The sequence below is a fragment of the Pungitius pungitius genome, chromosome 19 (genome assembly GCF_949316345.1).
Source record: "Pungitius pungitius chromosome 19, fPunPun2.1, whole genome shotgun sequence".
NCBI lineage: Eukaryota > Metazoa > Chordata > Actinopteri > Perciformes > Gasterosteidae > Pungitius > Pungitius pungitius.
Genome location: NC_084918.1, coordinates 5,870,385 through 5,884,643, shown reverse-complemented (window position 1 = coordinate 5,884,643; position 14,259 = coordinate 5,870,385). Strand labels below are relative to the sequence as shown.

General features: G+C 52.6%; 2 protein-coding genes across 3 annotated transcripts in view; one reads left to right on the top strand and one right to left on the bottom strand.

Moving 5' to 3' along the window:
* boc (BOC cell adhesion associated, oncogene regulated) overlaps positions 1–4,950 on the top strand; it is a 21,171-nt gene extending 16,221 nt beyond the window's left edge. For both annotated transcript variants that reach the window (XM_037456373.2, XM_062559330.1), the window contains exons 7-18: positions 60–332; positions 426–694; positions 842–1,007; positions 1,177–1,242; positions 1,537–1,746; positions 2,082–2,257; positions 2,408–2,630; positions 2,799–2,984; positions 3,094–3,308; positions 3,426–3,514; positions 3,598–3,749; positions 3,931–4,950. In XM_037456373.2, the coding sequence (XP_037312270.2) occupies positions 60–332; positions 426–694; positions 842–1,007; positions 1,177–1,242; positions 1,537–1,746; positions 2,082–2,257; positions 2,408–2,630; positions 2,799–2,984; positions 3,094–3,308; positions 3,426–3,514; positions 3,598–3,749; positions 3,931–4,100 (2,195 nt within the window). In that variant the 3' untranslated portion in view covers positions 4,101–4,950. The remainder of the gene's footprint in view (positions 1–59; positions 333–425; positions 695–841; positions 1,008–1,176; positions 1,243–1,536; positions 1,747–2,081; positions 2,258–2,407; positions 2,631–2,798; positions 2,985–3,093; positions 3,309–3,425; positions 3,515–3,597; positions 3,750–3,930) is intronic.
* LOC119198832 (basic helix-loop-helix domain-containing protein USF3) lies at positions 4,704–14,259 on the bottom strand. Its single transcript, XM_037456370.2, has 7 exons — positions 14,158–14,259; positions 13,548–13,672; positions 13,405–13,436; positions 13,232–13,314; positions 13,036–13,132; positions 7,962–12,904; positions 4,704–7,380 (listed from the first exon to the last, which is right to left on the bottom strand). The coding sequence occupies exons 2-7, from the start codon at positions 13,589–13,591 to the stop codon at positions 5,584–5,586; spliced, it is 6,996 nt and encodes a 2,331-aa protein (XP_037312267.2). The 5' UTR covers positions 13,592–13,672; positions 14,158–14,259; the 3' UTR covers positions 4,704–5,583.

The following is a 14,259-nucleotide window of genomic DNA, read 5'->3' as shown; positions in this document are numbered from 1 at the left end:
CTCGGGCTTCCTTCCAGGTCTTGAACTGGCCTCTCCACCTGTGTTCTTCTCGCCTGCAGAGCCTCCCCAGGTGACCGTGGAGCTGCAGCAGCAGGAGGTCGTGTACGGGGAGACGGTGCGCTTCACCTGCCAGGCCCGCGGCAAACCCGCCCCCTCGGTGATGTGGCTTCACAACGCCCGTCCCCTGGCGCCGTCTCCTCGCCACCGCCTGTCCTCCCGGGGCCTGCGGGTCTCAAACGTGGGGCCTCAGGATGACGGGCTGTACCAGTGCATGGCTGAGAACGGGGTGGGCAGCTCACAGGCTTCTGCTCGCCTCATCACAGTATCAACCGGTAAGTCGGGGGGGAAATCGGTTTAAAAAAAAAGGTAACTATTTTAATGCCGCAGCCTCTTAGATGTAACGCCGTACCTCTCCCACTCTTCAGGGATTTTATCCAGGGGCAAGCTGCCATCCATCTATCGGCCGCTCAGCCCAGACAAGGTGCTGAGAGAGCAGCCGCCCGTGAGGCCCGGGGCCGCGGGGGCCACGCTGCCGCTTGACTGCTCCGAGCTGCCAGGACAGATCCTGCCCGCCGAGGCCCCCATCATCCTGAGCCTGCCTCGCACGGGCAAGGCCGACTACTACGAACTCACCTGGAGGCCGCGGCACGAGCGAGGTGTCCCCGTGCTGGAGTACATGGTCAAGTACAGAAAGGTACTGCAGTCAGTTCAGTGCGTTCTCTGTTTAAAACGCATGAATACATGAGTGGTTTTCTTTGATGTTCTTTGTCGGTAACTCGTGCCTCTCTCTCTCTCTCTCTCTCTCTCTCTCTCTCTCTTTCTCTCTCTCTCTCTCTCTCAGGTGGGAGATGCTCTGGCAGACTGGACCTCCAGCAGCATCTCTGGCGCCCTCCACAAGCTCACTCTGGCTAAGCTGCAGCCAGACAGCCTGTATGAGGTGGAGATGGCCGGCAAAAACTGTGCAGGTTTAGGGCAACCTGCTATGATGACCTTCAGAACTGGCAAAAGTAAAAAAAAAATTAAACTGTCACTTTAGAAAAAGGTTTTTGATACTTTGCATTCAGCAACAGTGTTGCAGTGTTGCTGAATGCAGGGGCTGAGGGAAGAGAATTAATTTCATTGTTGCGTGGCTCAAATATCAGCTCTGTGATTAAAACTCTGTTTTGCTGTCTTCAGGTCGCAGAGGTGTAGGGCAAGATGACCCCCCGAAAACTCCCGCCGTTCCTTCGCCGAGCCTCTCCCGTAAGTAACCCTGCAGCCCGGTACCTCCCTCAAACACTACCTCCTATTAACTATACTCACCATAAACAGCTCTCCTACTAAATTAACTGTGTAAACTAACCATTCTTCTTTTGACTAACATGAAAACTTTTCACTCTTTTTTTTTTTTTGCCTTTCTGTCTCTGAAGGATGAACTCTCAGTAAGTGCTGAATGTAATTGGTTTTTCCTCCGCTGTCATAATTACAGAGTGTTGCCTCCAAAGTGTATGTCCTCTATCTGACACCACTCCTTCTCCTCCTCCTCCTCCTGTGCAGCTCCAGAAGCCCCCGACAAGCCCACCGTCTCCACGGCAACGGAAACGTCGGCGTACGTGACTTGGATTCCCCGCGGCAACCGCGGCTTCCCCATCCAGTCGTTTCGGGTGGAGTACAAGAAGGTGAAGAAGGCCGGGGAGGACTGGGTGACAGCGGTGGAAAACATCCCCCCATCCAGGCTCTCCGTGGAGATCACGGACCTGGAGAAAGGTCGGCCATCTTCTTCGTATGCAGCGTTGTTATTGTTCACGGAGGTTGATTCTGACTGGGAGATCACATAATTGGAATGATAGCGTCCCGCGTGATTACATTCCCACGGCCTGTAAACTCATCCTCGTGAGTGTTGTTGCAGTCATTTCAGTGATTGCTGCCATCAATCAAAGCCATAACCCAATCACAGAAAAGGAAAACATCACTGACTTGAAGACAAACATCGTTAGTCGACACAAATTTGGCCTCGTTGTTGGCAGCTCGTCTCTTTCCCCCCACCCCCACCCATTGAGGCCGATGAGTCATGGTGATCCCTCCTCCCCCCCCCCCTGTAGGTACGTCCTACAAGTTCCGCGTCGTGGCGGTGAACGTCATCGGCTCCAGTCCTCCCAGCGCCCCGTCGAAGGCGTACACGGTGGTGGGCGGGAGAACCCACGAGCGCCCCGTCGACGGACCCTACATCACCTACAACGAGGCCATCAACGAGACCACCGTCATCCTCAAATGGACGGTGAGTGGCTGGAAGGAGAAGAAGAAAAAAAAAAACTCAAAACAAATGGGGTTTTATTTATTGGGTAAAAAAAGAAAAAATTGCACTGCAATGTTCCAATTCGCTGTGACGCTTATGTCATTTTTTTCCCCCCTCTCGCCCTCCCAAAAGTACACCGCCGTAAACAACACCCCCATCTACGGTTTCTACATCTACTACCGGCCGACGGACAGCGACAACGACAGCGACTACAAGAAGGACGTGGTGGAGGGGGACCGATACTGGCACTCCATCACCGACCTGCAGCCGGAGACGGCCTACGACATCAAGATGCAGAGCTTCAACGAGAAGGGGGAAAGCGAATTCGGCAACGTGGTGATCCTCGAAACGAAAGGTGAGGCCGCTTCCTGCGTCGGGGGCCCTGCACGGCAACGAGTTCTAGCCAGCGGGCGTTTGCCTTTTAGAGATGCGAGCGACGCTCCCGTCGTCATGGCAGAGGGAAGCCGTCTTCCGCTTTAAGCAGATTGTTAACTTTTTTTTTTTTTTTTTTTTGTCTCCTCAGCTCGTCCGAATCCCCAACGGCCCACTCCGTCAGAGGTCCCGGACTCCGGCTTCCAGAGCCCCAGCGGACTGGTGCCGCGGCCCGGCGACCTCCCCTACCTCATCGTCGGCATCGTCCTGGGAGCCTTCGTCTTCATCATTGTCGCCTTCATCCCCTTCTGCCTCTGGAGGGCCTGGGCCAAACAGAGTGAGCTCTCGGGGGGGGTTCCTCTTTGCAGTCGTTGACGCCCCGAAGTCCGCTTAATCTAACCCCCCCCCCCCCCTTTTTTTTTTTTTTTGTTGTTGTCCGCTTTCAGAGCAAACGGCCGACTTGTGTTTCCCCGCCGCGGCCGCCCCCGCATCCTCGTGCCAGTACACCATGGTTCCCCTCCAGGGACTCGCCCTGGCCGGCCACTGCCCTCTGGACGGCCGCTCGGCGCCGCCGCCGCACGGCGTCTACCCGGCCAACCGGGAGTACGCCCCCAACAGCAAAGCTTGCCCCCCCACGCGCCGCCTGACGGGGCGCCAGCAGGTAAAAAAAACAACTTAAATAGTCCCATAGATGTTACAGTATGTCCTTTTTTTCCTTCCCCACCTGTTTCCCTTTTTAATTTATAACCTGTAATCTATATGATCTTGTGTTTCGCAGGAGGAGGGGGACTGTGATTTGGAGTGTGACACGTTGTTGCCCCACACGATGTCAAATGGACACGTGCCTGTGTACCATTACTCCTCCAGGTACGCCTACACACCCCTCAGGTGCACCGCAGCGGAGGAACGGTCGCTAAGGATCAACTAATGTGAGAACATGTCCTCCTCAGTGGTCCAGGTCATCGCGAGCAGAGCTGCTGTCCTCCAGATGACTCCACTCTGGAGCTCCTGGACTCCTCGCATCAGCACCTCTGCTGCCAGGAACCGGGAGGCGACGGCAACTTCTTTGTTGGCGACGAGGCCGAGGACGGCTTCTCTTACAGTACGTGTGGAGTCTCACGTTGGTTGACTCTTTAGTTGGTTCATTTGGAACAAAGCTTTTCCAATACGACGCATCCAACTTTGTGGGTATTCGTGCTGATTGTGAAACGCGTTGAGCGCCACCATCAGCTGTTTCTTACCGCCTCGCTCTCTCTCTCTCTCTCTCTCTCTCTCCTCTGCAGAGCCGGCATCCTACCCTCACCTCTCTCTGGAAGACGAAGGGATTTTCACCACTTCCTCTTCGGCAGCCTCGACGCCGCAATCGGCAGACATAAGAATACAGGAAGTGAACATCCTCCTGAGTGAGGGGTCCCCTGAGGACGGAGGGACAGCCAACACAAGAGATGCTTAAGAGACCGTCCAACAAACAGAAGAAAACAAATATTTATTTTTGTATCACAGATATTTATATATTTAAGCTTTTGTACATACTGATTATACTGTATATTAGTTTATTTTCACAATGAAAAAGAATCTCACTGAGCTGTCTGCATTTCCCGGGGAGGACAAATGAACACAACGAGACGTCGTTCCTCGTGTGAAGACCAGTCGAGGGACCTACAGCCTGCGGGGAGATTCCTCTCAGCTGAGCACTTCATTTCTAGACCTTCCTCACAGATATCCTCCATCTTTAATGTTTGGATCACAGGTGCTCCATGTACAATTCAAACCAGACTGATGCTGCCGTGAAGCTCTGTTGCTTTTGTCACATATTCACAACACAAACGTCTGTCCTTTTGTACAGCAATAACACAAATGTATTATGGATTGTTCATTAACAAAATATTAACAAGTGTATGCACCATAAATCATTCTTTCTGTAGTGTACAAGAGATCATATATTGTATAGTTATTTATTTTTTTATTGTGCTTTTTTTTTTTTTTTAATCACTGAATGGGAGAGATTCTGGAAAAACTGTCTTAAAACTCAAGTCATTGATAAGCTGAACTTCACACTGCAACCACTTCTGTGTTTACTCATTTGCTGGTTACCAAATGCCTGCCAGGTGAAGGGCGCTGTGACGTGCGTCAGTATTACTCCTCCATCACAGGTCGGTGCATTAAGTATTAAGTCTTTGCCAGAGACGTCTGCAGACAAAATGAAGGAGATCCTGAATCTACACTCCCCTCATCAGTGTGGCCCTTGTGTGGTTGCACATGCTGGAGCACTATTGCTTGTAAATAAAAGCCTATAAAATTGACAGGTGTTTGGTGCATCTTTTTAATCTTTGTTCATTTGTGTGGTGACCACAAAAAACTATAATAATGCATTTTTCAGATCTAAATTGTTTCCCCCGCTGGTTGATTTTTACAAAAAAAAAGATAACCCGGAGCTACGGAAAAGGTTTGACTGAGTTAAAGTGCTGTCTAGTGGAGCAAGAACCACACACACACACACACACACGTCTTCAGTTGGCAGCAAATACAAATGTCTCCGTATAAACTTTATTAATCAATCTTGTATTTACAAATACATACATAATCTAACAATTCTGATATGAAACATTAGTATTTACAAAATAGCTCTCGGGGTCAAAAAAAACAGATTCTGTACAGTACAACCTGATATAAGTTAGTAAATTACATTGGTAGGAAACTGCAGGTTTCTTAGTGACCCACAATTCAACAGTCGGTTAAACCAACAAAGAGCTCAAAGCAATTATATTTTCATGTCACCTTAAATTCAAAAGATTTTTTTGAAATATTTCAAATCATAACGTTGACATCGTACGTGTGGCGTTCAGAACAAATCTGACACCGAAAACCGTGTGAACATGTAAACCGTCATCAGGTGCGTCACCACCTCTTTCTGACCTCAGCGATTGGTCCTGCCCTCACACGGCCGAGCTGCCGTCGTGGCCCAGGATGTGGCTGATGTTGTGGGCGGGCCGGTTGGGCTGCTTGCCCGAGTCCGCGGCCGAGGAGTTGGAGAGAGACAGCAGGGGGGACATGGGCATGGCCGAACCGTCGCTGGGCATGCCTGTGGCGATCTCCGGGAACAGGGAGGTGAGGCTGAAGTTGGATATGTGGGGGGTGATCCCGGAGGAGTTGGCGATGGGCATCGGGGGCATATCCGGCAGCAAGGGGAAGCTTGCTTGCCCAAACCCCACGGGGCGAGGCGGGGACAGGATCGAGCTGAAGCGGTTATTGAGCTGCGGGGCGCTGCCCTTGTCGGCACTTGGGCTTGTAAACATTTGGTTGGGGAAGTACTGGAGGGTGACGTCGCTGGGGAGGCTGGGGTGAGCGGCCGGCGAGTACGAAGTGTAGAAGGAGGGCAGGGTGTTCTGGGGCTCCACGGGCAGGAGGGACGGGGTACGGGAGGCGTTGGGCTGGCTGACCGGAGGGATGAAAGTGGAGTTGGCGTTGATTGGAGGCGGAGGATTCATCCCTCCCTCCGGCATGAAGGGGAAACCAAAGTTCTGCGTCAGGTGTTGGTCGGGAACCAGGTTGTTGTCGCTAGGAACCTGGGCGGTGTCTGCCATAAAGCGGACGATAGTGCTGCGCCGCGCCTCTCCTCCAGACTGCGGCCTGCCCAGCAGCCCCCCGCCCCCCGGTGGCAGCGGCAGATGGCCCTCGGGCTCAAAGGGGTTGCTCTGCCTCAGCGCACCTGACCGAGGCCGGTCACCGGGTCTCAGCTTGGTGGCCTGTGGATCTCGGGAGATGTGGCGAGAGTGCTGGCTCACGGCGGCGGGCGCCCTGGCGGGGGCCGAGGAGCGGCCGGGCTCAGAGCTGCTGTGTGGGGTCAGAGGGTGGGGGAGACCCGAGCGCGCACCCGGGCCCCCGTGCATGTTGCTGCCGACCTGAGAAACGTGGCCCTTGGCCTCTCCGTGCCGCATCGCAGAGGCCTTCTGGGTCTGGGCCGCAGCGGGGCTGGAGGCCTTGGCCTGCAGGTCTCCCGAAGAGCCTCCCGGCACACAGCTGTACTCCATGCCGACCGGCGGACAGCACTGCACTGCTCGCTGGTGGCTGCTCTGCTCAGACAGGTGGGGGGAAAGAAGGCTCTGCATGAAACTTTGGTGACAACCGTCCTGCTCCCGGGGGAGGCCCACTTGTACCCCCTGCGAGCCGGGGTGCGCTGCACTGTAGCGGTTGCGGCCGTCCGGTGGAGGGCCGACGCCCATCCTGAACCCGCCTTGCAGTTGCCCCTGAGGGACCCTCTGAGAGGACGGCAGTGACTTGGAGGCCATGTCGCTCCCACGGGACACCTGAGCCTCAAAGCCACCGAGTTGATGCACTCCTCCTCCCATGGCCTTGAACGGCGGACACTCGGAGACGCGCTGAACATCCGCCGCTCCCGAGTGGTCGGAGGGCAAGCGGTTCTGCGGGTTGTGTGCGATGCCGGCCTTCCCCCGCGACGTGTCCAGATAACCACGGAGGTCCGGCTGCTCCTGTGCGGCGCCGCGGCCGGGTTGAAGGTGGAGACCCATGCGCTGTTGCTGTTCACCGCTGGTGGAACTCTTACCGATGAGCGCCTCGGCAGAGTAGCTGGAGACGCGGTGGCGGTCCTGCCGCGAGGGCGCGCAGGCCAGGTCAGACGACCGGGACACAGGGTTGCTGGGAGGAGGGATGAGCTGCTGCTCCAGAGGCCGAGACGTCATCATCCTCTGCATAGCGTTGTGGTCTTGGCCGGGCTGAGGGAGAGGAACAGAGCGTTATCTTCAAATGAAAGTCTTAATCATTCAATCAATATTCATCGACCTTCCTGTCACCTTGAATACATTTCTACACAACCATTTAATATAACCAATTCTAACCGGCAAGAAATAAATAAATGCAATTATAGGAGAATAGCTCTTCAGAAAGCATTTGGTTTTTGTTTCTCATGATTACCAATGAGCTGCACAAAACACCAGCACACCAGTTTTCTGACCTGCTTGACTACACTGACAGAAATGTCCCTTCTGAGGTAGTGATGTAATCATATAGAAAGAACTACGGTAATTAAAATTCCCCTCACAAGTTCCTTTTGTTTAGTACACACACACATACAAGAATCAAGCCACATATTGCGATTAAGTTGCAGACCAACTACATTTTTGTAGTGTGGTTTAATGTGAAATTGAAAACCGATTGACGCCGCTGTGTTGATTGGTTGGTCCTAAAGTTACTCGTTCATCAAATGCATCAACACATAATTTAGAGCTGAAAAGAGCTAGCGGCTGGATAAAGTTGTCCCATTAACTCTCATCTCTCCTGTCTATGTGACACCAACCTTGAGGTGGTCCTGCGGGGCCAGGTGGCTGCTGTGGTGGACCCTGGATCCCGCTGACTGGGCCTCACAACTCTTCTCCTGGTGTCTAAAGTGCTGCTGCTGCTGCTGCTGCTGCTGGATCTGCTGCTGAAGGTGCTGCTGGTGTCTGGAGTGGGAGCTCTGCTGCTGCTGCTGCTGCTGTAACTGCTGCTGCTGTTGTTGTTGTTGTTGATGTTGTTGTTGTTGTTGATGCTGTGTCTGCTGTTGATGTGTTTGCTGTTGGTGCTGCTGAGAATGAGCCTGTTGGTGTTGTGTCGACTGTTGATGCTGTTGTGATTGTTGGTGAGACTGTTGTTGATGTTGCTGCGTGTGTGTTTGATGCTGCGTCTGTTGTTGTTGTTGATGTGAGTGCTGCTGCTGCTGCTGCTGCTGCTGAACTCCAGACTTCTCCAGGTGGTGCTGCTTCTGCTGCAGGCCGGCAGGTGAGCCAGTCGGACTGCCTCTGACGAGCCCTCGCTTCTTCTGCACATGCTGCTGCTCCTGCTGCTGCTGCTGCTGCAGCGCCCTCTGGTGCAGCGAGTGCCGCTGTGCGGGGTCCGGCTGTGTCAGGTGGTGTTGCAAATGATACAGATGGTGCCTCTGCTGCTCGTGCTGCTGCTGTTTCATGTACAGGTTTCCTCCCAGGTGCTGGCCGGGCTGGCTTGCCGCATGCTGTGGGTGACCTTGGGGCAGATGAAGCACACCCGCCTGGTTCTGCTCAAGGGCTGCCTGAGGAGGGCAGTGGCCATCTGTCGGCCGTACCACCGGGCTCATGAAAGAGTTTGTGGAGAAGAGGGGGCCTCCGCTTTCTGCATTAATCCTTGTCATGACAGCTGAGGACGTGGGCGGCAGCTGCCCCACCATCATCTGGCTGTGGTCGGGCGCTTTCAGGTCCATGTGGCTGACGTTGGCAGCCGACGGAGGGCACGGCTTGGGCCGTTTTCCAGTGTTAAGCATCACCTCCTCCTGGGCCTGCCGTTTAGAGATGATCTTCCCATGCCGCTCGCCTACGCCGACTCCTCCCTGAGGCCTCATTAGCGCAGTCTTCAAGGGGGTGTACTCATTCAATTGGGCCACACCGGAGCAGGGCGAGAGGGTGTTGCTTGGGGGTTGGGATATGTGGCCTGAGCTCCCTACAGGTGACGCAACTGAGCCCTGCGGGACAAGACTGGGGGAGCCAGGGTAGTGTTGCTGAGTGGAGCTCGGCCGGATCAGGTTGTTGACGCTGAGGCTGGCCACAGTGCCGCTCTGCGACGGAACCTGGGGGAGAGGCTGAGACTGGGAGTATGAGATGTTCTGCTGATGTCTGCTTCCATTGGGCCCCTCCCCAGCATGCCCTCTGACATGGACAGTGGGTTTAACCGTCACGGTGTCCGTGGGTTTAGCCGCTTTGGCCTGCTGTCCAGCGGAACCCCTTTCTTTACTGCTCGACCCTATTTGGTTTTTTGGGGGCTCCCACGTGGCTGCGGTGGGGTTTGCTGAAGCAGGGTTCCCAGAGCAGCTTCCACTCCGCCTACCTGGACTGTCCTGTTCCAGCATGGCCAGGGCCAGCATTTCCGCCTGTTCGGATGTGAATGTAAACGATCCAAAGGAGCCAGATGACGCACTTATGGTGTGGCCCTGGGGAAGCATGGACGCCACGGAGAAGCCCCTGCCTCCCCCGGCCCCGGAAGACATGGGAGAATCGGTCTGTCTGCTAGACGTCATCGGGTGCTCTGTGGTTTGATCGTCGAGGTTAGTGTACACCTGTTGAGATGAGGCAAAATCCTTTCTCGAGGGAGCGCCAGAAGTCGCTGCCACCGAGACGTCTTTCTCTGCCGCTGCGGAGTGCCTCTCTAACTGAGCCTCCATATCTCTTCGAGGAGGCTGGGGCGGTTTGTGTTCGGCAGGAGGACAGGGCAAAGGGTGGGGAATATTCACATCATTCGGTTGAGTTCCAGCTCTACTTGTGGCAACCCTTTTCCTAAACTCTGAGCTTGTTGAAGAGGCTGTAACAGCGCCGTGGGCTGCGGTAAATGCAGGCGATGATGGCGCCACAGTTGCGGACATCAGTGGGAAAGTGGTGGGCTGTGACTGGGGCTTACTACAGGGCAGAGGATCTTGGGAATTGGACACGTGGTGGTCACGGCACACCGAAGATGGTTGGGTGGGCTGATTTAAAGATGATGGTGCCGTTGATGGGAGACCGCTGGTGCAGACTGGAGTCAGGCATGCTGCAGAAACAGTGGTGGGAATAAACGGAGTCTCGGTGGCCCCTTCAGAAGCCACCAGAGATTTGCTTTGTTTAGGAATTGAAGTGGTGGCAGCTGACTTAGTTTGTGCTGTGCCAGTTGCTGAACTGTTGGTTGGCTGTTTAACCTCTGGAGCTAAGAGTTTGTTAATCGCCGAGTTGTTGCCAGAAACTATCGATGGTTTACTCTCAATGACCACGGCTGCACTGACAATGGTTGGCTTGACCGGTGTGGCGTTGACAGTTGTAACTGCAGTTGCCACACCACTAGGGTTACAGAGTACATCGACGTCGGTCTGAGTTGCAGCGACAGAGCTTTTGCTCGGTGGATGGGATTGTCTAAATACAGATGAGTCACTGGATGAACTACACACAATTGTTATCTGACTGTTTTGTGTAGAGGTGATATTCGCCACGGCTTCACTCCCCTCTGCCATTGTGACAGTTTTGGTACAAGTGGGGCTTATGTCGATGACTTTTACGGGTGAAGACTGTGACGCTTCAGAAACTGAAACTTGAACTGTCTGACTGTCTCTGGCAGAGACCACTGGCCTGGCAGCAACAACAAGTGGTGCCTCACGGGGCTCTTTTTTGAGGGCTGGTTTAGTCCTTTTTGCAGTTGGCCTCTTTGTATTCAAAGTTTTGCAAAGCCTCTTCCCTCGACTCTTAGATGCATTGCCCACCAGCCTTGATTTGACTGGGTTGAAAGAAGGGACCTGCAGCTGCCGGGCAGGCAGAGCAAGTGCAGCTCTGGGGATGGATGCAGGAGGCTGCTTCTGTTGGACGACTGATAATGGAGCGGCTGGAAGCTGACCGTTGTTCTGACTGGAAAGGGTGAGTGCAAGGCCCCGAGAGATGCTCTGATTGAGACTACTAAGTGCACCTAAACTGTTGAGGGCCACATTAGTAGTTGGTTCCTCAGTGGTGGTGGGCTGGACCAGCTGGAGTGTACTCTGGCCGGTATGGGAGGTGGATTTGTCAGAGGTCTTCATGGGCTGCAAAGCAAACACCTGGCCGTTCACAGTGATGGTCTGTGGTGTTGGAGGAACTGGTGCGGAAGAGGAAACCTGTGTGACCTGAAGGGAATGGTTCATGTGTGGCTGAACGGGACGTGGGAGAATGTGCACCAGTTGCTTTCCCCCAACACTCTGTAAGGGAGTGGCAGATGTTGAACAACTGGTCGTGGATATGTGAGAGGACACAACAGGTACTGCGGTGGGCACAGCAGCAGGCACCATGCCAAGCTGAGAATTCTGAGGGGCAGGTGCAACTTGATTGGGTGCCTGGATGATTACGATATGCTGACATGGTGGCTGGGTTGTTATTTCCTCCCTTACAACTGACTGGTTTGGGCAAGAACTGGTCTGCTGCAGAATGACCACACTGGGGTTGTTGGTGTTCTGTTGGGCTGTAGCACTTGAGGCCATCCCTCCAGTGGGGTTGACCTGCAGCACTTGCATGGTCTGAAGGAGGGGCAGCACAGTGGCCTGTGGCTGGGGCACCTGGGCTGACTGAGGCTGAGGTATGAGGGCGCTTGTATGATGGGGAACCAAAGGCGCTGGTTTAAGCGCAGCAGACTGGGGCTGTGGCGGCACAACGGTAGGCTGAGTTAACATGGTGGCCTGAGAGAGAACAGCACACTGTGTTTGGGGGGCTAAAACAGACTGAGGCTCTACGTGGTTCAGGATTGCTGGCTGTAGCTGGGTGGGTCTCTGAAAGGGCTGTGCTTGACTGTGTCCTGTAAGGGGTGCTTGCAGTGCAGGCACATGGGGTTGCATCTGAATTTGAATGGGCTGAACAGAGGCTTTGTTGCCCATTGGACACACAGTCATCTGCTGGACAGTCTGGCCGGTGTTGATTACTTCTGGGGTGGGGAGACTCTGGCAGACGGGCTGCACCGTGTTTCCTGCCATCTGCAGCGTGGTCCAGGTTGTCTGCGTGCTGCCTGCCGCCCCGGCCCTAAGAAGGGCTTGGCTGCTGTGAATAGCAGTGTAACTTAAAGTCCTCATAGCACTGTCCGGTGTCGCCCAAGAGCAAACCTCAGAGGTTGCTGCTCCGGATGTGACTATAGCCTGGGTAAGTGTGGCCGGATTCGGCACCGGCTGCGCTGGGCTTTCGGTGAAGAGTTGTGACGCTGAAGTGGCTGTTATGGTGTGGATTGGGACCGGGGCGGCAGGCTGTGGTTGTTGGGAAAGGGCTGTGGTGGCTGCTGGGATCTGCAGGGTGATGTAAGACACAGAGGGTGGCAGAGTGGGGGCTGGAGCCGGTGACTCAACCCCGCACTGCTCTATCACTCTCAGGCTTGTTGTAGACTGGTTGGGTGTGGCAGTCGACCCAGGGAGAAGTGTAGGGGCGGAAGAAGAGGTACTAACTTGCAACAGGGCTCCATTAACTCTCAACCTGTCACTGACATCAGAAGGTGGCTGAAGAATTAATGTTTCAGAAGACTGTTTTGCCGGGCTGGTCTCCTTCCCTGCTGGGCCCTTTACAACACCATTGGAGCAGACATCAATCCCTTTTGGGAGTTGGTGACTGGGGGTGACCTTTGCCACCTTGGGGTAACGCTGTTGTCCCCTCCAGTGAATTGTGGGGTCTTCTAAAATGTTAATATCATGGGCTTTAAGGAGCTCGAAGTACTGAGCACTTTCCCTCCTCAACTCCTCCATCTGACACCGCAGCCGACGTATCTCCTCAGCTGCACACAGACCAAGCACACACATTATCAAAAGTATGCATATGTTAATAATTCTAAATGCAAGATCTTTATAGTCACACTTAGAGTATGAATAAATACTATATGCAAATCATTGAATTATTAAACTTCACCTTGCACTTTATCTCCTCCTTCCAGAAGAAATGTATCATTTTGTTTTTTCAGGTCAGTGATGTAACGAAAGGCTTGATCCAAGATCATGTTCTTACTCTATAGATGATAGAATATTAAAATATCAAACAATAAACTGTAAGCACTTAAATGACAATAACATTTCATTGCAAAATAGCATGCAAGATTGCCTCTTACCTGTTTAAGTGCCATTGAACAGGGTAGAAGATTACCAATGCGGTTAATCCCAGCATTAATCTTCTCTTTTCTGTGCCTCTCAACTATATAAAAAAAAAGATGACACTTTAATGTCCAGTCACCACCTTTTAACGAAACCATCCATAGAAGTATAACAGGAGACGTTATTTCACCTGCATTGTGAGATTCTTTGTTTTTCTTCTTTCTGCAAAAGAAAAAAATCAACATTATTATTCCAATAATGTAAATATGTCACTTGCCTCGGGATATTTTGGATGCAACAGTGATAGACAGCAGACATATCAAACATCCTTACTTGGGTTTACGACCAGGTGTCTGAGTTTCGGTCATCTCTGGCATTCTGTCTTCACAGTTGCATTTATGATAAGGTACCGGTCAACACATTCAGCAGTTGGACCTTAAATCCCTCCCGTGACCGTCCTGCAATGAACACATAAAACATCCGGTTAGAGTAGGTATTTTAAACAAGTATCATGACACCAGACTGTATCGTCATTGTTTTAAATACATCGGTTAAACCTCACTGAGCTTCTCACGTTATAACAACTAAGATGCTAACAAGCTGTTGTTGATTAAACTAGCTTTACAGCTAACCTAGACCAATTTACCTGCTATTACAGCATTATTACATCATGTTTAACGAATCGCATACAGCTGTGAGTTCTGGTTTATGTTGTTGACAGCAAGCGGCATTTGTATTAACGTTTAATATTCCGCCAAGCAACGTTAACCAGCAAGACAGTAGCAACCTGTACAATATTCTATTAAGCTATCTTTCTGTAAGCTAACTAGCTAATAGCTAGCTTACTATACCGTTACCGACATAATTATAAAGGAAATTACTGTCGTATTTCTTCACATTCGTGCTGATAAAAGGCTGCTAATTGCCGGTTGTTTCCACTAACCTCAGGCTTCGGCATTTTAGAGACTGTCTGTTGCTTAGAGTATTTTGGGATCGAGGGCTAAGTGTTGGCTTGCAAAGCATTAAACTCAACTCATTTCCCAAA